Source organism: Larus michahellis, chromosome 9, assembly GCF_964199755.1.
Source record: "Larus michahellis chromosome 9, bLarMic1.1, whole genome shotgun sequence".
Classification (NCBI taxonomy): domain Eukaryota; kingdom Metazoa; phylum Chordata; class Aves; order Charadriiformes; family Laridae; genus Larus; species Larus michahellis.
The window spans coordinates 28,912,055-28,937,570 of NC_133904.1; the positions used below are offsets into that span (position 1 = coordinate 28,912,055).

Here is a 25,516-nt window from a genome sequence, read left to right on the forward strand (position 1 = left end):
TGGAGCTGATGCTGCTCTTTGTGGGCCGAGGGCGAGCACCGGGCGAGCCCAGCCTCCGCAGCTCCCCTTGCCCCGCTCCCCCCGGGAGCAGCGGTGTTGGCGGGGGCAGGCTGGGGGGGGGGGTGGGCTTTTCACTTACATAAGCCCTGAATGCGGCAGGCGGTGCGGGGAGGTGAAGGGCAGAGCACTGAAAATCCACACAGCCTCCAGCAAGGGCTCCTTGGCGCAGGAGCTCTGCTCGCTGACATACATCCGCAGGTCCCCATCTGCAGCCGCTGCCTGCCTGCAGCTCCCTCCCTCCCCCGTGGGGCCCACAGGGGGCTGCCACATCTGCTGTCCCCCCACCCCTGCCCGCAGCCCCATGTGGGGACGCGGTAGCAGAGCTCTGCCTCCCTCGGGGCTCGCTCGGGTGGCAGGGAGGCCGCGGGGATGGCGCAGGGGGGATGCTGACCAGAAGCACTCCGGCTGTTCCCATCCTGCCCGCCCAGCACCTCTGGCTTGGGTGTGAGGTCTCACCACTTCAGCCAGCGGCACGTGGAGGGAGAAAGGTGGCTGGAGGGCGCGTGGGCGGGCGAGATGGGCGTCTGGGTAGGACACATGTGTCTCCTTTGCTGGGTGGTGACACTCGGACAGGGGAGGGATGCTGGGCTGGAGCCAAGGTGAGATGCACGGTGTGGGAGCGCGGGCAGCTCCAGTTCGGGCAGGGGGGGAGAGGTGCCATTGGGTTCTTGTGCAGGGGCCACACTATGCAACAGCGGTGCCCGACAGGTTCCTTGTGGGGAGGGACAGTGCCAGGGAAGTGACACTGTCCTGCTTCTCTTGGCACCTGTAATCTGCAGCTCGTACCCTCCTGCAGCATCTGGCAAGGGCACAGGGGGGCTGTAGGGCTCACTCAGGCAGGGGAGGGGCCAGGCTGGCCCCTGAGCTCTGGGGACAGGCTCTGCAGGGGTGGACAGACGCAGACAGTGTCTGTGTGTGGCTCTACTTGTGCTGCCCACGCTTGCCTACTCCCAGAGCTGCCTGCCTGGGTGGCGGCAGAGCCACCGAGCAGTTGTGCCCAGGGATCTGCTCAGGGATCCTGGCTCCTAATGCGCTGCACCACTTTGCCTCTTCCCAGAGCAAGTCTGCTGTTAATTCCCTCCATCTCTCCACAGTATCAGCAGTCCCCTCCGAGCCAGGCTGTTGGCAGGCGGGCAGCAGTGGGCAGCTGGCAGGCTGTGAGGAGCGGTGGCACATCTCCCTGCATCCGTGCTCCCGACTCACCCAGCAGAAGGTGTGGCTGGGCTGTGTGCTCCTGACTTCCGGCTCTCCTGCTCCGTCTGTTCCCAGTGGGCAAATTGGAGCCTTGGCGTGATGGGGATGCCCTGAGTCCTCACCCAGGAGCTTCAGGCCTGGATGTTAGTGCTGCTCCTCCCGGACGATGTGGCTGATACTCTGGAGAAGCCCTCTCTTGCCCCCCGTTCTTCAAGTGCCTGAGCTGGTGGCCGGCTGGGACCTGCGTCTCACCCTCTGGGTCCTGAGCTTCGCCTCGGTGGTTGTGCGGATGGAGGGCCAGGTCTACTCGCCAACTGTCAACACGCACTATGGGAAGCTACGGGGGGTGCGAGTGCCACTGCCCAGCGAGATCCTGGGGCCCGTGGACCAGTACCTGGGGGTGCCTTATGCCGCCCCACCTGTCGGGGAGAAGAGGTTCATGCCCCCCGAGCCACCGCCGTCTTGGTCAGGCATCAGGAACGCTACCCACTTCTCACCGGTCTGCCCCCAGAACATCCACAACGCCGTTCCCGAGATCATGCTGCCCATCTGGTTTACCTCCAATTTGGATATCGTGGCCACGTACATCCAGGACCCCAACGAGGACTGTCTGTACCTCAACATCTACATCCCCACGGAGGATGGTGAGTGCCCGCCGGGGTGCCTGCAGAAGGGGGGGGGGGGGGTGCGTGTCCCCCCCCGCCCCAGCAGTGGTTGGTCTCACCTGGGTGTTGTGTTTGAAGCATGTGGTTGTGGACCCTGCAGCATGCCGTCTGTTTGTGGAAAGCTTTCTCTGGCCACGCAGCTCGCCCTCTTGCCCTCAGCTGCCATCTCTGTCTCGCGTGCTCCTGCTCCTCCACGCCTCCTGGTCCCCCCCCTCCTCCACCTCCATGGCATTGTCACGGGTTCCTCTCTTGTGTTGCTAAATCTGAATCCGACTCTCTGACCGCAGATCCACAGAGCGACAAGCTGGTTTGTGCTCCCCAGGCGCCGAGTGCCAGGTTCTGTCTTGAGTTGGTTCGGGTTTGTCCTTCCTCCCCCCTTCCCACCCTCCCCAGGTCCATGCGCTAGTTGTGGGAGTGGGCTGTGGCTGGGAGGAACACTCTCTGCCTCTCACTGGGGAGATGCTCCAGCAAGGAAGGGACCGCGGAGCCCTTTTCTGGGCCCTGGTACAGACGGGAGGTTGGGGGCACCGACAGGCGCATCGCTTGGCTGCTCCCAGACGGTGGCAGAGCGATGAGCCCGGGGGCCGGGGACCCGCGGGGCACAGTCCCGTTGGGGTGAGGCTGAGCGGCGCCAAGTACCTCCTCATCTAACCTTTTCCTTTGTAGGGGATCCCGCCTGAACTGTAAGTAGAGGGCATAGGAGGCAGCGCCCGCCCCAGCCTCACCGCAACGGGAGCCCCCAGGGATTTTCGGCGGGCTGGAAGGGTCCCGCAGCGGGTCTGCTGCACACGGCAGAGCAGCCTGGCAGGCCGGTGGCTTCCATCAGGCTGGCTGGCCCCGCTCCTCTGTCCCTGGGGCCCTTGGCCATGGGATGCATCATGCCTTCCTTCCCGCCCAGCACGGCTGGCCCAGAGTTTTCCTCCCACGGCGGCGCTCCCTCCCCACCTCCCGCGGTCCCGGGGCGGCGGGAGGAGGGTGGCAGCGTGGTTGTGATTGCATGCCCACTCCCGCCAGTGGAGCCTCCTGTTATTTTGTAGTCTTTTATTCATTTTACAGTAAAACGGATTTCCAAGGAATGCACCCGAAAGCCCAACAAGAAAATATGTAGGAAAGGAGGTATGTAGCAAGCCGACCGGCAGAGAGGCACAGAGAGGAAAAAGAGAGAGAGTGAGAGAGTGAGAGGGTGCTTGGCCGGCCCCCAGCCCGCAGCATGCTCCTCCAGCACCTCTCTGTGCTGCCACCCAGACCAGGGGCCCTCCGAGCAGCCCACCCTGCTGTCCCCTGCTTCCCGCTCGGAGGAGCCCCGCGGATGCTTCCAGCCACCTCCGCTTCCTGGACGGGGAGCTGGAACTGGTGTGAGCTGGGAGCGCAGGTCTGGGGTCAGGTCAGAGGAGGATGCTCACGTTGCTCCAGGCCTTTCAGAACAGCTTCTCCCGGGCTGAGCCCATGCTCCCACCTTCATCCCACTGGCACTGGCAGCCTCCCAGCCCCTGGGGTATGGAGGGGGAGCTTCTAATGGTGGGTGGCACTTAAATGCACCCATCCCTTAGGGATGCATCCCCATTTGGGGGTGTCCAGACCCACTTAGGGAGGCCACCTCTGTGATGGGAGACTGTAGCCTGTCCTGGGCTGAGCTCTTCCCCCGTTGCACCCCTGGTCATTTTGCATCCAAAGCTCCTCGATTATAAATGCTCCTGGCTGTATAAATGCTGCCATATTCTGCCCCAGCCCATGGTCCCACCAAGGCTGCTCCCTGCTGCTCTACCACACCTCTGCCAGCCCTGCCAGCGAGGATCTGCTCTCCGCTCCCCAGCACAGCATCATTACTGAGCTCCAGCTGCCCTGTGGTGGCCGAGCACCTCCAGTTCAGATACATCTCCACTTTGCCTTGCCTCCATCCCCAGGGCGGCGTGGGGCTCATACCCTCCACTTCGGGGCAAAGGGGAGCAGCTTAGTTGCCCCAAAGTTATCCTGTGTTCCTGGCCAGACCCAGCCCTGCGGGCCAGGGAATGGAGACGTGCAAGTGGGAGCTGGCTCAGCCCCTCGTCGGACACAACGCTTCGCCCGTCCTGCCACGCAGCCCCCTTGCAGGCAGGGCGAGCCCAGGCTGCTCTGTGCATCCCGAAGTTGGACGTGCGGGCGGTCGGGGCAGCCAAGCTCTTCTGAAAGGCTGAGTGCAGGGAGGGGGTGTCTGGCGGGCAGGGGCTGCCATCCCGGGCATCCCGTGGCAGTGGGGTCCCTGCATCCTGGCCTCCGCCTCCCTGCGCCCCTGGAGTTGGCAGGGCTGGCGCAGCTGGGCTTGGAGGTTTGGGGAGCACTTTCCTTCCAGCCATTTCCCCCCAGTTCTGTTGTTGGGTTTCTTTGCTGTGCTTTTCCTGTTGCTGTCCTGGCTATTCACACGCCATCTCTCTGAGTGCCAAGGCTGCCCCTGAAAGGGCTGGCGCATTAGGGAGTCTCCGCACGCTGCCTCCGGAGCCGGCTGTGCCAGCCACTTCAAAGCGCTTCCTCTCCCGGCCCTCCCACCGGCTGCCAGGGCTGGTGGACCCCCGCCACCACGAGCCCTACAGCCGGGGCCAGGGAAGCAGGGGCCGGGTTACGTCTGGAGAAGGGGGGACAACGTAAGCCACGGCAAAACACCTTGGTTGCACTCGTCTCCTGGTTTCCCTCCCCACCGGCTCTGCTGATGGGCAGGGTTTCTTTGCAGCCCATCTGCCGTCGCCTCTGGTCACCTCCTGGGGAGCTGGGGGGGAAATGCGCCCTCTGCCCCCGCTGGGCTCTGCTGACTCACAGACCGGCAGATCCCCAGTGCCGTCCGTTTGGGCATCCAGGCATGACGTGCCAGGAATTAAAACACCGAGACACTGGCGCTGCCCTTCGGCTCCGGCCACGGCTCTGGTGGCCGTTGGCTCGAATAAATTGAGTCACTTGTGCTGAGACACAGAGGCTCCCCCGCCCCTCGTCATGTACCCTGGGTTAGTAATGCATGGGGTGAGGATATTATACCTGCAGTGCTGATTTCCTCGGGCTGCGTGTCATTTGAACATTGGCTCATTCCGGAATATTCTTGATTATTATTTCTAAGGCCACATACAAGCAGTGAATAAGCTCTCCTCTGACAGAACTGGCAACTATGCAGTATTTCGGTGGTTTGAAATGCCCCAGCTCCCACCTTACTGGAGTTTTCATGATTTCTGCCACCCCTGAGCTCCGTGTATTTCATAGCAGCCAAAGGACTGAGAATTTATCAGAATTTATCCTGGGACAGAAAAACATCCCTGTTTCCCCACCCTATGTATTTTCTTATATGGAAATTTACTACATGCTGGTCTCCTCCATGCACCTTAGTCCCTTCTCTGGGAGCAAGGCAAGGTAGCGGTGATTTGAGAATAATTAACATGCACGGCGCTGGGGGAGCCGACAGCACTGAGGCTCAGGTTTGGCTGTGGAGGTGACGCTGCCCACCTGAAGAGCACGTACACGCACACAAGGTACGGCACCTACGTCCAAAACACAGCTCTGCCCTTTGTGCTGCCGACACTTCCAGCCTGTGCTTGGCTGTGGCAGGTGCTGGGATGCTTTCCTCTTCCTTTCCCCACCAGCCCGGGCAGGCCTTGCTGCAGGGCACGAGGAGGTGGATGTTATTTTTGGAGGAGAAAAATGTGTCTGCCCTGCACATAGCAGCCCTCCCTGGTTTTTACTCCCAACTGCCCTACTCCCTCTGGCTGGGGCTGTGCAGAGTCCGCAATGCTGCGGAGACGAATGTGCCAGTCGGGCGTCTCTCTCTGCTGCGCGAGCCTGTCTGGAGCTCCCAGCAGCTCCTGAGCTCGGGATGCCCTTTGGGTGCTCTGCGAGAAAAGCATCGTGGCTTCTCCACTGCTCTGCAAGAAGAGAACTTGTCCATGTACTGGCTGAGGCTTCCCTATGGCTGCGCGACTTCTGGAGTGCTCCCTTTCTGGAAGGCTGCTCACCAGCCTCCTGTGAAGCCTGCTGCTTTGCAGAGTGCTGGGAGCACACCCTGATGCTCCAGTTCCGCTCCAGGGAGCGATTTGCAAAGGTGAGGGTAGGTGTTTGTGCTGGTGGAGGCAGCAGAGCCTGATAAGATGCAGTGCTTTTGTGGAGTCCATTCAAGGTCGGAATTAACTCCTCTGCATCATCCGGGGACGGGCAGGGCAGCACCGAGGTGAGCTGCAGTCCTGGAGCAAGGGCTGATGGAGTGGCCACCCAACACAGGTCCCAGGGGGCTGCCGCTGCCTGTGGGGTTGTGCAACAGCAGGTTCAAGGGCTGTCATCAGTCCCGGTCCTGTTCCTTTTCGCTCCCGGAGAAGCACCTGAGCTTCTAGCTTCCAGCTGTGGCCACCAGCACGTGTGCCTCTGGGTGCACATGGCCACCAGACGTGGTGGCAACGCTGCTGCGGGCTCCTGCTCCCTGTGGCATCTTGGCTGCTGCGTGGGAGCGGGTGCCCCAGGGAGCTTGCACTGAGGAGGGGGTACTTGGGGCTGCCCGCGGCCACCCTGAGCAGACGTTTGGATCTGGAAAGGTGTCAGCTTTGGCTCCCGCTCTTCTCTTATCCACACCATGCTGAGCGCAAAGGCTCCAAGGACCAAGGCTCCTCGCCCTACTTTATCTCTGCGCTGTTGTCAGTGCTGTTGGCATGGTTTACTTAAGATAGTATAAATCCGGCATGGATGCCACTATTTCAGGGAAAGTGATTTTATTTTTTTACTGAACTTGAGCTTAGATCTTCCTAGAGCTTTCAGATAAGAGCGTATGCATCCTTCCTATCGGCCTGAACAATGTCACTTCGCAGTCAGCTTAAAGTGAAGCAGCCCAACAGGCATTCACACTGGGTTAGCGGAGGGAGTTTTTCGTAGAATCACAGAATTGTTTAGTTTGGAAAAGACCTTTAAGATTATCGAGTCCAACTGTTAACCTTGTACTGCCAAGTCCACCACTCACCCATGTCCCTCAGCACCATGTCTGCCCGGCTTTTAAATACCTCCAGGGATGGTGACTCCACCACTTCCCTGGGCAGCCTGTTCCAATGTTTGCCAACCCTTTTGGTGAATAATTTTTTCCTTATATCCTATCTAACCCCCCCCTGGTGCAACTTGAGGCCATTTCTTATTGTCCTATTGTCTGTTCTTGGGAGAAGAGCCTGACATCCCCCTGGCTACAGCCTCCCTTCAGGTAGTTGTAGAAAGCCATAAGGTTTCCCTTCAGCCTCCTTTTCTCCAGGCTGAACAACCCCAGCTCCCTCATAAGACTTGGGCTCCAGACCTCTCACCAGCTCCGTTGCCCTTCTCTGGACACACTCCAGAACCTCAATGTCCTTCCTGTAGTGGAAGTGTAGCGCCCAAAACTGGACACGGCACCAGTGCTGAGTACAAGGGGACAATCACAGAATCACAGAATGGTAGGGGTTGGAAGGGACCTCTGGAGATCATCTAGTCCAACCTCCCTGCCAGAGCAGGTTCACGCAGAGCAGGTAACTGCCCTAGTCCTGCTCACCACACTATTCCTGAGACAAGCTGTTGGCCTTCTTGGCCACCTGGGCACACTGCTGGCTCATATTCAACCGGCTGTTGACCAACACCCCCAGGTCCTTTTCCCCTGGGCAGCTCTCCAGCCGCTCTGCCCCCAGCCTGTAGTGTTCATGGAGTTGGTGTGACCCCAGTGCAGGACCCGGCACTTGGCCTTGTTGAACCTCATACCACTGGCCTTGTCTTGTTGATCCAGCCTGTCCAGATCCCTCTGCAGAGCCATCCTACCCTCAAGCAGATCAACGCTCCCGCCCAACTTGGTGTCCTCTGCAAACTGACTGAGGGTGCACTCCATCCCCTCATGCAGATTGTTGATAAAGATATTGAACAGAACCGGCCCCAATGCTGAGCCCTGGGGAGCACCACTTGTGACTGGCCGCCAACCAGATTTAACTCCAGTCACCACCTCTCTTCGGGACTGGCCCTCCAGCTAGTTTTTTACCAGCAAAGTGTACGTCCGGCCAAGCCATAAGCAGTTTCTCCAGGAGAATGCTGCGGGAAACGGTGTCAAAGGCTTTACTAAAGTCCAGGTAAACAACATCCACAGCCTGTCCCTCATCCACTAAGCGGGTCATCTTGTCATAGAAGGAGATCAGGTTAGTCAAGCAGGACCTGCCTTTCATGAACCCATGCTGACTGGGCCTGATCACCTCATTGTCCTATATGTGCCACGTGATGGCACTCAAGAGGATCTGCTCCATAACCTTCTCTGGCACCAAGGTCAGACTGATAGGCCTGTAGTTGCCTATATCCTCCTTCCAGCCCTTCTTGTGGGTTGCTAACCCACGTTTGCTAACTGGGACCTCCCCATTTAGCCAGGACTGATGATAAATGATGGAAAGTGGCTTGGTGAGCACTCCTGCCTGCTCTCTCAGCACCCTGGGGTGGATCCCATCTGGCCCCATAGACTTGTGTGTGTCTAAGTGCTGCAACAGGTCGCTAACCATTTCCGCTTGGATTACGAGCACTTCATTCTGCTCCCTGTCCCTGTCATTCAGCTACGGGGCTGGGTACCCGGAGAACAACTGCTCTTATTATTAAAGACTGAGGCAAGGAAGGCATTAAGTAGCTCAGCTTTCTCCTCATCCTTTGTCACTATGTTTCCTGCCACATCCAACAAATGATGCAGATTTTCCTTATCCGTCCTTTTATTGCTAATATATTTATAGAAACATTTTTTATTGTCTTTTACTGCAATAGCCGTATTAAGTTCTAGTTGGGCTTTGGCCCTTCTAATTTTCTCGCTGCATAACCTCGTGACATCCTTGTAGTCCTCATGAGTGGCCTGCTCCTTCTTCCAAATGTCATAAATTCTCCTTTTTTTTCCTGAATTCCAGCCAAAGCTCTCCATTCGGCCAGGTCAGTCTTCTTCCCCACCAGCTCATCTTTCAGCACATGGGGACGGCCTGCTCTTGCGCCTTTAAGATTTCCCTCTTGAACAACATCCAGCTTTCCTGGGCTCCTTTGCCCTTCAGGACTGCCTCCCAAGAGACTCTGTCAACTAGTCTCCTAAACAGGCCAAAATCTGCCCTCCGGAATTCCAATGTAGCAGTTCTGCTGACCCCGCTCCTTACTTCTCTGAGAATCGAAACCCATCATTTTGTGGTCACTGTGCCCAAGACGGCCTCCAACCGTCACGTCCCCCGCAAGTCCTTCTCTGTTCACAAACAACAGATCCAGTGGAGGACCTTCCCTAGTCAGCTCCCTCACCAGCTGTGTCAGGAAGTTATCCCCAACACACTCCAGGAGCCTCCGAGGCTGTTGCCTCTCAGCTGTATTGTATTTCCAGCGAGTTGAAGTCCCCCACGAGAACAAGGTCTAGGGATTCTGAGGCTTCTCCCAGCTCCTTATAGAATATTTCACCTGCCTCTTCATCCTGGTTGGGTGGTCTGTAACAGACTCCCACCATGATACCTGCCTTGTTGGCCCTCCCCCTGATTCTTACCCATAAACACTCAACCCTATCATCGCCATCATTAAGATCTAGAAAATCAAAACGCTCCCTAACATGCAGGGCCACCCCACTGCCTCTCCTTCCTGGCCTGTCCCTTCTGAAGAGTTTATAGCCATCCAGTGAAGCACTCCAGTTGTGCCTATCGTCATCCCACCATGTTTCTGTGATGGCAGCTATATTATAGTTTTCCTGCCACACAATGGCTTCCAGCTCCTTCTGTTTGTTGCCCATGCTGCGTGCATTGGTGTAGATGCACTTCAGTTGGGCTGCTGATCCTGCCACCTTTTGCGGGGAGAGGCCCTAATTCCTACATGACCATTCTCAGGCACTTCCATGGTTTCTAGCACATCAATAACCCTTGCACCTTTGCTGCTGCATGGGTCTCCATCCCTTACCTCCACTGGGATGGCAGACCAAAGGACCTCGCTAGCACACTGTCACTCAAACACCGATGTGCTGCCCCCAGGCTTATCTCTAGTGAGCCTGATTTTATCCCTTTCATCCTTCCAGTCTAGTTTAAAGCTCTTTCAATGACCCCTGCCAATTCCTGTGTGAAGATCCTTTTCGCCCTTTGAGACAGGTGCACCCCATCTGCCACCAGCAGGCTTGGTGTTGCATAAACCAACCCATGATCAAAAAAAACAAAATTCTGCTGGTGCCACCAGTCACAGAGCCAGGTATTGATCTGCTGGCTACTCTTGTTGCTTCCCTCATCATTCCCTGCAACTGGAAGGACAGAGAACTCTTCTTGTGCTCCTGATCCCTTAACCAATTGTCCCAAGGCCCTGAAGTCTCTCTTGATTGTCCTTGGACTTCTTGTTGCAACTGCATCGCTGCCTATCTTGAAAAATCAATAATGGATAATAAGCCGAGGGCCATACCAGGGTGGGAAGTTTTCTCTTCACGTCTTTAACCCGGGCCCCAGGGAGGCAGCAGACTTCCCTAAGGAGTGCATCTGGTTCCCATATCATGCCTTCTCTTCCCTTCTGAAGGGAGTCTCCTATGACAATGGCCCGTCTCTTTTTCTTTGTGGAAGCAGTTTTGACGCAGGGTGCAAGCCAACTTAACTTTGGTGACACCTCCAAGCTGGATGAACCTTTGTTCTTGCTATTGTTTGGTTCCGCTTGCAGAGCCTTGTACCCAAAATGCAAGGGCCCCTGGGATGGTGGGGTAGTGACAGAGGAGATGTTTCTGCTGCGCCGGGCAGGAACTTATGGCTATTGCCCCCTACTCCTTAAGTCACCGTGTTCAGCCAGTGTCCTCTGTGTCAAATGTCCTGTCTGCCTGTCGGGCTTGTCCCAGGGAAGGTAGGATGCAGCAGTCTGTCTCTCTCTCGCTCTCCCTCATACTCCTCAACCTTCTCACCTCTGTCACCAAGCGGAGGAGTTTCCCTACTTGGGTGCACCTCCCACTGGTGAGCACCCTGCCACTGTCCCATACTGTCCCGTACACCACTCTGGAGTGGCACTGGAGCTCTGCCTCGTAAGCTGTGGCAATCATGGGTGCAGAGCTTAGAGAAGACATGGCTTTCTGCCAGGTGGTTACCATTGCTCCCTGGTGGAGCTGGCAGAGCTTCAGCGCTCTTCCCGCGCAGCCTGCCGTGCCATGCCCTGGTTTTGATGGGTAAGGATAGTAAGAGCCACAAGTCCTTTTGGTTTTTTCCAGCTGTGAATCCACAAGCTTAAACCCATCCCATGAGAGTAGGTGCTGCGGGGCTCTGCGTGGTGGCCTTTGCCAGTGTGGAGGAAGATCTCCTGGGACTGGGTGTCCTTCAACATGGCAATAAGCAGTGGAGGGAGGTAAAGGAACGAAGTGCAAGGGATGGGTGAGGGAAGTGATCTGATCTAGTTAAAGATGTCCCTGCTTATTGCAGGGGGGTTGGACTAGATGACCTTTAAAAGTCCCTTCCAACCCAACACATTCTATGGTTCTAAGTGAAGCTGTAATTGCTCTCACGAGCTGTGGGGCATTCATGGATGATTGTGGAGGTCAACAATGTAGCAAGAGGCCCGCTTGGTCAGAGCAGGCTGTGTTTGCCATAACACCAGCCACCCTGGCACGTTCCTGCTGATGAGGAAGGCTCATGCTTTGCATCTGCCACACACGTGGGCCACCGCTCTTCCCCTTCCCCCTGTCCTGCATTACTGCGCTGTTGCTTTGCTTAGCTTCCCAGCGCTGCCTTCTACTGTCCCTTCTGCAGTGCGTGACGTTCAGGTTGCTTTAGGCTTGTCCCAGCCATCCCTAAGCTCCAGGGCGGCAGTCTCCGGCCAGATCCCTCCCTGCTCAGCTGCGACAGTTGCTCAGATCGCAGGGATGTTGGCCACTGCCCTCTCTTAACAGCCTGACAGCTCCTCACAGCTGGTTCCTCCATCCCTATCTGCATGGAGACCTTCATCCCCTGAAGGACACCAGGCTGGAGGGCTGCAGCTCGGCCCGTCCCTGGGCTTTAAGAGCCCCAGAGCCCTCAGCAGTGGCAAGGGATCTTCCAGCTGCCTTGTGGATCAGCTTCCCAGCTCTGAAGCATGGCACAGATGACGGCTTGCTGCTCGTGGTCTTCGTTAGAGAAAAATCCCTATCCCTGAGCAGTACCGAGGAGGTTGGCGTGTAGCACCAGTTAGCAAATACTGCACAAGAGCTTAATCGCTTAAGTGCTTTCTCGGCTTGCGGTTTTTCCCAAGAAAAATGCAGTAGGTCAAGCTTGCAGCCTCCTGGGTGTGCGGGCAGGTGGGCTGGGAAGAAGCACGGGAAGGCTGCAGCAGGAAGGGGGGATGCTGGGGCTGGGGCGAGAGGTGGCAGGGATGGAGGTGAAAACAGGAGAATGATGTGAGGAGCTCAGGGGATGGCTGGGTGGTGAAGCAGCAGGCAAGGAGGCAGGGCTGGGATATGGAGGGGCTAGGTCAGGAGGTGAACTCCGAGTTGGAGAAAATCAGGATGGCCCTGGAGACAAGTGATCCATCCATGCCCTGGGCAGCAGCAGCTCTACCTCACCTCTTCCCGGCAGTGTGTCTCTAGCCTGATCTTAAACACCTCCCCAGATCACCTCTTCCAGCGCTTTCCTGCCCTTTCTGCCAGGAGGGTTTTCTTTTCATCCAGCTTCAACCTGCGTTGTGTAGCTCTGGGGCCGCCTGTGCTCTGCGCAGCGGAGAGGGAGTTGCTTTTCCACCTGACCACCTTGCAGTGGCCTTTCATGTGTCGGGATGCTGCTGTAGCTCCCCATCACTCCTCTGCTCCTGGGTTTCACGTGACTCAGCCTTCTGCAGAATTTTCTTGCCTGATGGATTTTTCTGGACTTCTGGTCATTGCTCCTCTGGACTTTCTCCAGCAGGTCATGGCTGCTTAAGGTGTTGCGCAAGCCTCGTGCCCCAGTGGAGCTGCCCCACAGCCCTTTCAGACCTCTCACTCCCCCATCACAGGTTCCTTTTAACTTCAAATCCTGTCCCCCTCCGTGCTGCCACCTCTGTTATCCCCCAACCGTGTCACCTGCGTGATCCCACTCCCAGCGTGGCAGTGAGAGCAACTCCCCAGTTTCATCTTCCTGGCCAGTTTTGTGTTCATCTCGTCATAGTTTCATCCAGCCGCGGGGCTGCCCCTCGCTGGCAGGAGCCTTGCTGGGGGCTGTGCAAACCCTTGCTGCGGTGGCGACGGGGCTGGTTGGGGACAGCAGCAGGGCCCCAGGACGGGCCGGGTGCCTGGCGGGACCTTGGAGCCCTGCGCGTCTTGGGGAGGTCACTGGGCAGCGCAGGCAGTCCTGGCCAGAGGGAACCCGGCTGTCACCCCTGAGGTCACCATCACCCGGAGAACTTTTTTGGTGCCGGCATTAGGTAGCAGAGGACTGCAGGCGCCGGTCTGCAGCTCTAAGGGGATAAGGAGAGCACAGCCTTTTCCTGAAATTTGGCACAGGAATGGCACCACTCGGCTTTGTGCCCACAAGGGCGTGCAGCCCTTTGCAGCAAGGGGCCTCAGTACAGGTCTGCACCGCGTCTACTCCCCGCCAGCCCCCAGGCCACCTCTCCTGGCTGACGCTGGCCGCGTGCCTCTCGGGAAGCACCATGCTCGGTGCACGCTGTCCGCAACAGCATCCAGCTGAGGCTGCTGGCCTGGCCCCTGCGCTGGCACTGCAGGTTTGCTGAGGGCCTGTCGCGTTAAAAGGACTGTAGTTTCGATATTTGTCTGTCAGAGTCCCAGGACTTTCACTGATTTACTATCGGAGTCCCACCAAAGGACTTTCACTGAATCAGATTCACAAATAATCGAAATTAGTTATTTTATTGAGAGCGACAGCCGCAGATTTGAGATTGCCGTTGATAAATTCACTGACTACAATAGCGCTAATTACTTAAGGTTAATATGGCTAGCGAAAATAACGATAGTACAACAACCCAGGGTAACATTCCCCAGAGGGTGAAAGGCACAGCGCTTACCCAGAAAGGCATCCCTGCCTGGGGTGGAGGAAGAGAACACAGCCCCTCGACTGCTCTGTCAGGTATCAAGTTTCTTCTCTCCCAATTTAACAGCCATTTTCTCCATCCTTTTATCCCCCAAATTACGAGGTTTCCCTCCCCGAGGTGACATGTAGTATGATTTGGGTGGAGAGACGAGTGCTATAGTCATTTATGTTTAGCGTGATCTCTAAAATCTTCGTTAGCATACACAGGGGTGTCAACTGTAATATGCATTTCACAGGTAACGAGGCAAAGGTCCATCACCGGGCATGGCAGCCTCTCCAGGAAACAAAGAGCTACACAAAGTCTCTGTTGTCTTGATTTTACTGTCTCTGCTGACGAAAAGCAGGGCTGTCCTGGCTCCCCAAGACTCCCTTGTTATTTCTGTATCCCGTGATAGCCAGACAAGCCTTCACTCCCCTGGGCTGCACAAGAGATAGCAAAGCCAGTCTTAATTGCTCTTTGAGCCTGGAGACTTCACCTCATTATCCAAATTCCACAGGGCCATGCAATGACTGGAAGGCATTTAGGACATTAGAGAAACTGATATCTTTAGGCTTCTGCTTTGGTCAGGGCAAGCTGGTAGGTGCCTTTGCAATCCTCGGTGGACTGTGCAACGAGTCTTTTCAGAAGGGCGTTGGTACAGGACGGAGCCGAGCAGCACAGGGAAGGCCCCCTCATTGATGGCTCCCTGCAGTGTGCCATGGTGGTCTGGTGCTGCGGCACCAGCGGCTTGCAGCATAGCCGTGCCAGGCGCAACACGGCACCAATGCACTGCGTGGGGCTGACGGGCAGGACCCTGGTGGTCAGCGGCCACCCTTCAGGTGGCAACCCTTCACGTGGGCTCTGCTGGTGGCAGGGGACGGGACGGTTTCCCCTGTGGGAGCAGGGCTCCTGCTCGCAGCCGGGCAGTAGGAGAGGGAGCCTTGCCCCGTCCCGGGGACCGAGGGTGCGCCAGCAGGTGGGGGCCAGGCTGAGATGCAGGAGGATCGGCGAGTGCTTTGAGAGGCTGCTCCTACCACCAGCGCTGATGCTGCCCCAGGCCTGTCTCTCCTCTTCCCTGCCACCCCGGGGAGGATCTGGGCAGGGGTCCAGGCGACGCGGCATCCTGGCACGGCTCCGGGGCAGTCCTGCCCGCGCCCCCGCGCCGCCCTGGCTCTGGGAGAGGTGCAGTGTGAGTAGCCAGCAGTGCTGTGGGGCACGGGCCTGGCCCCACCGTCTCTGCTATCATGCTATTTTTGAATTCTCTTTTGTTTTTTTTTTCTTTTTGTTTTGTTTTGTTTTGTTTTCGCTTTGTTTTGGTTTGGTTTGGTTTCCTTTTGTTTTCCTTTTTTTGTTCTGTCTCCTCGTGTTTGGTCCCTAGGAGCCAGCGCTAAGAAACAGGGCGAGGACTTAGCGGATAATGACGGGGATGAAGACGAAGGTATTTCTGTGCTCGAGGCTGCCACTGCATGACAAGCAAAGCAGCTCCGTTTGCCCACCATCCGCTGCCATCCCCAGGGAGCCCTGTGTGTGTCGGTCTGCCGTGCCAGGCCGCTGTGTGGGGTGGGGGGCAGGCTGGCTGGCTGTGCAGGGCGCCCGGGTCCTTCCCCCTCCTTGGGACAGGGTGGGGGAAGCACATGGGATTTTTTTGCTTTAGGAAAAGTTTGCTCCCGCTCCGCTTGAGCGAGGGGAGGGAGGAAGCATGGCAGCTTGGGAGGAGAGGAGCCTTCGGGCACCTGGGCCCATTTCACCCCGAGCCCGGTCACATCCCACCTCCAGCCTCATCCCTCTGGGGTCAGTGACATGCAGCTGGGAGCCAGTGACCTCCCACTCCACCCTTGCCCAGACCCGACGTGGGCACTGCCGTGGGGTGGCCCTGCCAGCAGCTTGGCACCCTTGGCATCTGCAGGGTACCTGGCCATGCCCAGAAGACCCGAGGTCTGCTCGGACCATGGCTTCTGTTAACTTCTCTCCTCCACCCAACGCGAGTGAGGTCTTGCTTGCAACCAGAGCGTTAGCACCAGCTCAGGCAGAGTCAGCGGGCTTTTAAGCAGATGTGATTCTAGATGTACGCCAGGGCTAAGCAAGCTGCAGAATAAGCTATTTTTAGTAAAAGAGGGTTGTTCATCTGCAGGGTATGGAGTCAGTGTGTTTGGGATGTGAAGAGGAGGCAGGAGGAAGGGTCGGCCAGGGTGCAGCCCTAACGTGCCGAGGACAGTAAAACCTCATGGCGTGCAGGAGTCCCAGGGCAGCTCGAGCAGCGCCTGGCAGATGGCATTTAGGACCTGGGAAACAGCTGAAAAGCTTTTTCCTTGGCACTACCAAAACTCTGTTGTTTTCTCCCACTAACCTGTGCCCCAGGATCTCTTGTACCAGGGCGTAAACTGGCATTCAGCCGAACTGACTTGACTGTGCTAAATCCCTGCACGCTAAAATGTGCCGCAGTGATTAGGAGCCATTTATTTCCTGGTACATCTCCGCACATTGCTGCCATTCTGCTGTGAGGATGTCCCTTTGCATGTGGGTGGGACCACGTGGCAGGGAGAAGAGGACACAGGCGCAGGCACCAATGGTCCTGCCCATCACATTTCAAGCAGGTGGCCCTGGGAAGGGTTGTCCTGCCATAGCTCTGCCACACGGGCGACGTCTGTCCGGGAGGAGCCGCAAAGCACTTTTTGCTCCCCAGGTCTGTGCATTTGCCTGGCTTCATCCTGGCGATAGGAAAAGAGCCAGCACAGGTTTTGCCATGTCCTCATTCTCCTGGAGGGAAGAGGTTTTCTATATGGACGGGAGGCCACCCTTAGCCATGCTGTGGGCCGCAGCTGGTGGTGGGGGTAGCCAGGGGTACCCATCAGCCTGTCCTGCAGCATCCTGTGGTGGGCAAGCCGTGGGGAGAAGTGGTCTTGGGCAAGGGTTAGGTGGGTGCAAAGCAGCATGTCCGTCCCAGCCAGGCATCCCTGCTGAGTCCGTGTGGCTGTGTCCCAGGAGTCCCAGCCCCGTGGGCTACAGGGACGGCACTGGTGAGGGAGGCAGGCAGGGAGGAGCTGCGGCTGGCCGGGGCAGCCGAGGCTGAGCTGTCCTGGCAGGTGATGCCAGCCTGCCCGAGCAAGGCGCTGCGTGCGGGTGAGCATGAGGGAGGGCAAAGTCCTCTTCACCAGCCCAGGAGAGGGCTGGGTATCGCAGGCATGTGGGACCTGGCACCGTCTCCATGACGGGCGCAACTGCCTCCTGTGTGTAACATGGGCGAGATGTACCAGGAGCCGAGCATGGGCGTTCCTTGTGCCTGGGCTTGGCTCCATGAGGGATCCCAGGCCAGTGGCACAGAAGAGGCAGGACGTCCCCCAGCCAGGGCCAGTCGAGAGAGGGAGTGTGGCTGCTCCCTGTCCCTTAGGCTCCTGCAGTCCTTCCTCCCTGGCCCTTGGGGTCCCATTCCCCATCCTCACTCCATGCCTCATGCCCTGTCCTTCTCCGGACGCTGTGCTCACCTCCCTGACACGCACACACTGTCTGCCTCATCACCATGTCTGTGTCTGGACACTGGGGTGCCATGGGTTGACATCCAGGCAGCTGGCAGGTTTCTGCCTTCCCAGGGAGATGTGAAGTGGGGGCAGGAGAGTCAGATGTTGGAACACGCACCAGTGCCAGCCCCCGGCTTCCAGGTCCTGCACAACCCCCCCATCCCTGCCCCCCCGGCAATGCCAGCTTCCAGGACTCACGGAGCCGAGGGCTTGGATCCAGCCAAAGTCGGGACGTGGGGCTGCATTCCGGGGCTGGACTCTGCAACTCCTACCTGCAACAGAGGTGCTGCTGGCCTGGCTCCCGCATGCGGCCAGAGCCCAGCTCCGGGGAAGAGCAGCCAGGTCCAGCGAGCATCTTTCCTGCATGTGCTGAGACCCCCCCCGCCGAGGGGACAGCAGTGTGGGGACGGCGCAGCGGCTGCCACCACCCAGAGAGGGGCTGGCGGGGTTGGTTCAGTGGTGATCGGCTTCGGAGGTCTACGCTGTGGCCCCCAGGAGAGCTCTGGGTTTGGCTCCTAAGCCCCCTCCCCAGTCCTGGCAGCTGGCATTGCCCTCGTCCTTGGTCTGCCTGTCGGGCAGGGTGCTGCGGCCGTTGGTGGGGGTCCTGTTTTTAACCGCCTCTCCTTCCAGACATCCGGGACAGCGGGGCCAAGCCAGTGATGGTGTATATCCACGGCGGCTCATACATGGAGGGCACGGGGAACATGATAGACGGCAGCGTGCTGGCCAGCTACGGGAATGTGATTGTCATCACCCTGAACTACCGCGTTGGAGTGCTGGGTATGGGCTGGCCGGCGTGGGCTGTGCCGCCAGCACGGCTGGGCGGCGGGGCGAGCCCCCCATGGCCGACTGGGCTTGAACCAGCCGGGAAGAGGGTGGAGGGGGGTGCGTGGGGCCCAGCGGGATGGGGGCTGTGCCGCGGGGGCTGCCCCTGCCCTCTGCCCAGGCCACCAAGCGAGGTGCCACGTGGCAGTGCCCGCAGCGTGGTCTAATTCCTGGCACCGCCCCCCCACTCTCCAGGCTCATTTACACAACCTGGCTCAGCTGAAAGCAAATATTGGTCTGTGGTTAAATAAATAATAAATGTGTTTACCCAGCATCTTTTCCTGAGAGGGCTCGGATGGGTGAGCTGCCAGCAGGTATTGCCTGGCTGCCCCTGGGGACCCAGCAGCTCTCCCTCCCTGGGCACGGGCTGCTTCCAAGCCAGTTGAGCTGTCGGGACCCCCGCAGCCACTCAGTCTGCACAGGGAGCCACCGAAGGGTGTCGGGCACCATATAGAGGAGGGTGGAAGCCCAGTTTTCCTGAGCACTGGTGACCTAGTGAAGCAAAATGGGGCCACGGGATCAAAAGGCAGGGCGGTCCCCTGCCTGCTGCAGCAGAAGCCCCCGGACACAGGAGATCTGCCCTCAGCATCACTGCTGCCTCCCTTATCAGGGAGGTTTGGGGAGAGCAGGTTTCTCAGCCATCTAGCCTGGCACGGTGCTCTCCCCGGGCAGCTGGGCTCCCCCAGCTGGTACCCGGGGCTGCACATCCCTCTGACGGCCTCTGGACCCCATAGTCTCTTAGGGAAGATGGCAGTTACCTGGCAGAAAATAGGCTTTTCAGTAAAAACAAGCCTATTCAAGATCTGTCAATATTAAAAGTCAGGCCTTTAAGACGGATAGGTAAACGTAAGTCACAATAGGACTTGAGTGGTGCCATTGTCATCTCCGTTGAAGTGCTGCAGCGCGTGAGGCCAGAGCACCTCCAGTGCCAGCACTGCTCCCTGCCTGATGGGGTTACCCACCTGGATTTTACCTCAGGACCATGGTTTTGGCTTCCTGCTTTGAGTCAAAGCAAACGGAACACTGATAGCTTATCTTTGGTGTTCCCTTTGCTATTGAAAGCATTTCTCAGCATCTTCCTCACTTAAGAGCCTTTGTATTTTAAGCTGCAGTCGGTTCCTCTCTGCCCAGCCCACCTTCTGACACTTATAGAGCCTCCTCCGGGCCACACTAGTCCATGGGAAGCATTGGCTGTGCACGCACTCAGCCTGCCTGCAGCCACCGATGCTTTCTCAGCTTTCCTTGGAGCATGTGGGAGACGTCTTGGCCCATTATTAGCACAGGTGGTGGTACGGGTAGGACGGGGCTTCGTGCCCTGTCACTGCCTGCAGTTAGGTGGTGAGGCTTCCCAGGGCTGGCAGCTCTGTGCTTGCAGCCTTTGGCCCCTCTCTGTGCTGTGCAGAGGGTGCCTGGAGCTCAGTGATGTCCCTGCTCCAGCTTAGAGCTCACAGGACTCTCATGGTAGTGGGGTCTCGTGTTGTGGTGGGACAGTGTCCTAGAGAAGCTCCTCTAGGCTGGGGAAAGGGGGGTGGGAGGTCAGGCCACCCCCCCGCAACTTCCTCATCACTAACCAGGCTCCCCTTGGCATGCAGGGTTTCTGAGCACGGGAGACCAGGCTGCCAAGGGCAATTACGGGCTGCTGGACCAGATACAGGCACTGCGCTGGGTCAGCGAGAACATCGCCTTCTTTGGGGGGGATCCCCTGCGGATCACCGTCTTCGGCTCTGGAATTGGTGCCTCCTGTGTCAGCCTGCTCACCCTCTCCCACCACTCTGAAGGTAGGTGCCAGCCGTGCCCGAGCACGCTGCGGCTGACAGCAAGCGCCCTGCTGACGCTAACCCGGGGAAGGGAGCCCGCCCGGCTACCTCCAGCCGCCCTAGGAAAATCAGGGCTGCTTTTTAATTAGTCATTGGTGAGAGCCTGACTCAAGGCCAGGAATCAAAACCTTCTCGTCGTGGGCAGGGAGAGGCCAGCAGCAGAGCTTGTGGGAGCTGGGGAGGGAGCTGGTGCTCTCGGCGCGTGGGGCTGCAGCCCGGGGCTGGCACACGCGCAGGGGTGGAGGGGGTGGAGGGCATCAGGCAGGGTACCGAGAGCATGGATCTCGGGGCCAGGAAAGGCATCATACTGGAATAGAGGGGAAGCCAGACCTGAGCCTGGGGCGGGATGGAGGGCCACATTGTGCGAGACTGGGTGAGCTGGAGGTACCGCAACTAGCAAAACCCAGGTAGAAGTGATATGATTGATATCTGTAAATACAGCAGAGTGTTTACTCTAGATAAAGGAAGGAATTATTTACACTAAAAGATTGTGTTGGCATAAGAGCAAATGTCTGTAGCCACCTGTGAAGACATTTACATCGAGCATTGGGAAAAAAAAAAAATAACCATGGGAGTAGATGTGTTCTCGATAAACTTCCTCAAGGAAATCGCAGGAGCAAAGCCTGAACTGGATGTGGTCCACAGGGGACCAGACTGCCAGGGACTTAGTCACAGGGGCTTTATATGAGGGTGCAGCCCTCTTCCAGCGCTGTGTCCCCAAGCGTGGTGCAGGGGAGAAGGGGACATGTATGGACAGTGGATGCAGGCATGACTCTGCACCCTGGAGAGACACACAAAATCGTGAAGAGCTGCAGCCCTGCCCAACAGCCTGGGAACCACAGAGGAAAGCAGAAGACCTTCAGAACCTCAGCAGGGCTGATGGTGTGGCGGAGGGTGTGTGGGAGGAGGCTGGCACTGGCCAGGCTGCCAGCAGAGTTGGGCAGCCTTCCTCTGGCCCTGGGAGCCGTCGACGGACTGATTGCCCCAATGTTGTAAGCAGGAGTGATCTCAGGCCAGACTGCTGCGAAGGTGGCTGCACCGGCACCAGCTTCATGGTCTGCTCAGTAGTATTCGGTGTGGGGGTCTGCAGGTGCTGTGGGCAGCAGGAGGCTGGCATTGGCTGCGGTGGGAGGTGGCAGAGCCTGTGCTCATGGTGGGGAGTGAAAGGCGGCACCCCGCTGAGCCCAGACCTGGCACAGGGCTGGTAGGACGCTGGCAGTTCTCCGTGGAGTCAAAGGCAAGCCAGAAACAGCTCTCTCCTCCCAAATTTCTCCAGTTGCCCTTTTGGTTAAACTTGTCTGATTCTGGCAAACCACTCGCCCTGTGGTGAGCCCACCCCCACGTGGAGACCCGTTGCCGTGCTGGGCTCTGCTTCCCACTGATGCCCCTTCCCCAGGGACAAGAGGGGCCGACAGGCTGCCTGTGCCTCCGCACCCATCCCTGTTGCCCATCCGAGTGCCCAGCGGTTGCAGCTCTCTGCCAGTCTCTCCTCGGATGGGCCAGCGAACCGAAGCAGAGAGACTGAGCCGTGCTGCCATGGCCCACGGGATCAGAGTATGCAGAGGAGCTCCGGAGCCTCCTGGGTGGTGGGATATCCCAAGCTGGCTCTGCAGCCAACCAATGTCCCATACTCCTTCTGTGCCGGAGCCTGTGGCACAGCAAGCACCAACCCACCCTATGCAGAGTGCTCCTGCTCTCGGGGCGACGGCTCCCATCGCTGGGCTCCCCTTGGTGCCCCAAGGACCAGAGCTCTGGGGGATGCTCTGCCCCACAGACCCAACAACATCTCTGGACCTGGTGGGCAGCTGCTTTCCAAAAGCTGGCAGCTTGGGCACTCCCACATGAAGTCCATGGTGGTCCCTAGTCTTCCATGACTGCCCTGCAGGTCTGCTGTCACCGTCGCCGGTGCCCTGCCATGTTTGAGTAAAGCAGGGAGAAACAAAAAGGCAGGAAAAGCTGAAGTGATCCAGCCCTGGCAGCGCGTATGGAGCTGCTGTTGCCGGCTCAGGACATGTTTGTTCTGGATAGAACGGCAGTTCCCTGTTGCCTCGGGGTGTTCAGGTCACTTGTGCTCCTGCCTGGGTGCCTGAAGTTAGCTCCTCTGTCATCTTGCTCCCCTGTGCCAGCTCCTGAGCAGGATGCTCCTGGGGCTGTTGCCCTATCCTCTGCAGGTGACTTGGACAAACATTAAGGGGTGTTAGACTACAATAAGCTTAAGAACATGGAAAATGTGAGTTATACCTACAGAGCCACTGCTGACGTTGCAATAGCAGAGCAGGGCGGGACCAGGGCTGCGCTCACCGCTTTTGGGGCTCCTGGGGTAGGATTCCCAGCTACCCAGCTACCCAGAGCTGTGCAGCACAGGTGGCAGCTCTCTAGCTCATAGGAGGAGATACTTCTGATGGCTAAAGCCGGAGGATCCTTCTCTTGTGTTGGGGTAAATTAAGCAGAGAACTCATGAAGTTCAACCAGGCCAAGTGCAAGGTCCCGCACCTGGGTCATGGCAATCCCAGGCACAAATACAGGTTGGGCGGAGAACGGCTGAGAGCAGCCCTGAGGAGAAGGACTTGGGGGTGCTGGTGGACGAGAAGCTCAACATGAGCAGGCAATGTGCACTTGCAGCCCAGAAAGCCAACCGCATCCTGGTCTGCATCAAAAGAAGCATGGCCAGCAGGACGAGGGAGGTGATTCTGCCTCTCTGCTCCGCTCTGGTGAGACCCCACCTGGAGTACTGTGTCCAGCTCTGGAGCCCTCAGCACAAGAAGGACATGGACCCGTTGGAGCGGGGCCAGAGGAGCCCATGGAGATGCTGGGAGGGCTGGAGCCCTCTGCTGTGAGGACAGGCTGAGAGAGTAGGGGGGCTTCAGCCTGGAGAAGAGAAGGCTCCGGGGAGACCTTCAAGCCCCTTCCAGTCCCTGAAGGGGGCCTACAGGAAGGATGGGGAGGGACTCTGGATCAGGGAGTGTAATGATAGGACACGGGGTAACGGCCTCAAACTGAAGAAGGGGAGATTTAGATTGGATATCAGGAAGAAATTCTTGGCTGTGAGGGTGGTGAGGCACTGGAACAGGTTGCCCAGGGGAGCTGTTGATGCCCCATCCCTGGAGGTGTTCAAGGCCAGGCTGGATGGGGCTTGGAGCAACCTGGTGTGGTGGGAGGTGTCCCTGCCCAGGGCAGGGGGTTGGAACTAGATGATCCTTAAGGTGCCTTCCAACCCGAACCATTCTGTGATTCTTTGATTCTGTGTGTAGGAAAGGAGCACAGGTAGATGTTTGCAGACTCATTTCTGAGCAGTGGACAGGGCATGGGATGCAGCTGCAGGGGCCCATGCAGGGCTGTGCCATCCCTGTGTGGATCCCTGGGGCTCTGCGTGCCCTCCTGCCCTTGATAGGCTTCCTGGGCAGCATGGGCACAGGGTGGGGAGTCTTTTACGGGGTGAAAGCTCCTGCAGAAAGAAAAAGGGCTTTCTCTGGGTGTAATGCGTTCGTGATGCTTCTTGGGGTCCTCTTCTCCATCACAGGAGTGCCTGGGAGGCAGGTAGGGATCGTGGGGAGGTGCTCTCAGCCCACAGAGTCCCTCTCGGGGATTGGGTGCTTCTAGCAGGGCAGCCCCAAGGCTGCAGAGTGGTTTTCACGGCCAGATGGTGACATCTCTTTGGAAGTGGGACTGTATGCTTGGCTGCCGAAGTGGCCCCAACCACTTGTAGAGGCCTGGAATGGATGGGGCAGCACGGAGAGAGGCTGGGAGTGGATTGGAGGCGCTAGTCCCCAACTTTCCAGCTACGAAAACTGCTGTCATGCCAGTATAGCATTTTTCAGGTGACACTAGGCTTTCTGCCACTAAACCATGCACCTGTGTGCCAAAGGCGGCCCCATCCATCCCCAGTGCCTGTGGTGTGGTCCCGCTGCATGGCAACGGTGCTAGGTGCCCCGCACCCTCGCTGCTGTGGCAGAGGAGCCAGCTGTAAATGCTGTGAGGTGGGAGGGGAGTGCTTGGTGCCGCAGACAGCGTTCCGTCAATGCAGAAGCCATGGTGACAGAGGATGCAGAGAAGTCAGAGTTACTCGGTGCCACCTTTACTTTGGTCTTTACTGCTCAGGCCAGCCCTCAGGAGTCACAGACTTTGGAGGTAACAGGGAAAGTCTGGACGAAGGAAGACTTCCCCTTGGTTGAGGAGGATCAAGTTAGAGATAAATTAAGTAAACTGGAGATCCACATGTCCATGGGTCCTGATGGGATGCACCCGAGAGTGCTAAGGGAGCTAGCAGAAGTCATTGCTGGGCCGCTCTCCATCATCTTTGGAAGGTCCTGGAGAACAGGAGAGGTGCCTGAAGACTGGAGGAAAGCCAATGTCACTCCAGTCTTCCAAAAGGGCAAGAAGGAAGACCCAGGAAACTACATGCCAGTCAGCCTCACCTCCATCCCTGGAAAGATGATGGAACAGCTCATTCTGGGCGTCATCTCAAAGCATGTGGAGGAAAAGAAAGCTATCAGAAGTACTCAACATGGATTCACCAAGGGGAAATCATGTCTGACTAATCTGATAGCCTTCTACGATGGCATGACTGGATGGATAGATGAGGGGAGGGCAGTGGATGTTGCCTACCTTGACTTCAGCAAGGCTTTCAACACGGTCTCCCACAGCATCCTCATAGGGAAGCTTAGGAAGTGTGGGTTAGATGAATGGACAGTGGGGTGGACTGAAAACTGGTTGAAAGACAGAGCTCAGAGGGTGGTGACTAGGGGCACAGAGTCTAGTGGGAGGTCAGTGACGAGTGGTGTTCCCCAGGGGTCAGTACTGGGCCCAGCCCTCTTCAATATATTCATCACCTGGATGAAGGGATAGAGTGCACCCTCAGCACATTTGCTGATGACACAAAGCTGGGAGGGGTGGCTGACACACCAGAAGGCTGTGACACCATACACTGAGACCTTGGACAGGCTGGAGAGCTGGGCGGAGAAAAACCTCATGAAATTCAAGAAGGGCAAGTGTAGGGTGCTGCCCCTGAGGAGGAATAACCCCTGCACCAGGACAGGTTGGGGGTGACCTGCTGGAGAGCAGCTCTGTGGAAAGAGGCCTGGGAGTCCAGGGGGACAACATGATGCCCATGGGCCAGCAATGTGCCCTTGTGGCCAAGAAGGCCAATGGCATCCTGGGGGGCATCAAGAAGAGTGTGGCCAGCAGGTGGAGGGAGGTCATCCTCCCCCTCTGCTCTGCCCTGGGGAGGCCACATCTGGAGTGCTGTGTCCAGTGCTGGGCTCCCCGGTTCCAGAAGGACAGGGAACTGCTGGAGAGGGGACAGCAAAGGGCTACCAAGATGCTGAGGGGACTGGAACACCTCTCTCATGGAGAAAGGCTGAGGGATTTGGGTCTCTTCAGTCTGGAAAAAAGACGACTGAGGGGGGATCTTATCAACGCTTATAAATACTGAAAGGGTGGGTGTCAGGAGGATGGGGCCAGGCTCTTTTCAGTGGTGCCCGGGGACAGGACAAGGGGTAACGGGCACAAACTTGACCAT

At 57.8% G+C, this 25,516-nt stretch overlaps 1 protein-coding gene across 3 annotated transcripts in view; it reads left to right on the forward strand.

The window, feature by feature from the left end:
* Positions 1 to 25,516, forward strand: part of NLGN3 (neuroligin 3) — a 52,211-nt gene that overhangs the window by 19,527 nt on the left and 7,168 nt on the right. The window contains exons 2-6 of one of the 3 annotated variants that reach the window (XM_074600396.1): positions 1,155 to 1,898; positions 2,976 to 3,035; positions 15,220 to 15,279; positions 17,987 to 18,136; positions 19,774 to 19,959. In XM_074600396.1, the coding sequence (XP_074456497.1) occupies positions 1,421 to 1,898; positions 2,976 to 3,035; positions 15,220 to 15,279; positions 17,987 to 18,136; positions 19,774 to 19,959 (934 nt within the window). In that variant the 5' untranslated portion in view covers positions 1,155 to 1,420. The remainder of the gene's footprint in view (positions 1 to 1,154; positions 1,899 to 2,975; positions 3,036 to 15,219; positions 15,280 to 17,986; positions 18,137 to 19,773; positions 19,960 to 25,516) is intronic. The other 2 variants (XM_074600397.1, XM_074600398.1) reach the window with 2 other exon arrangements.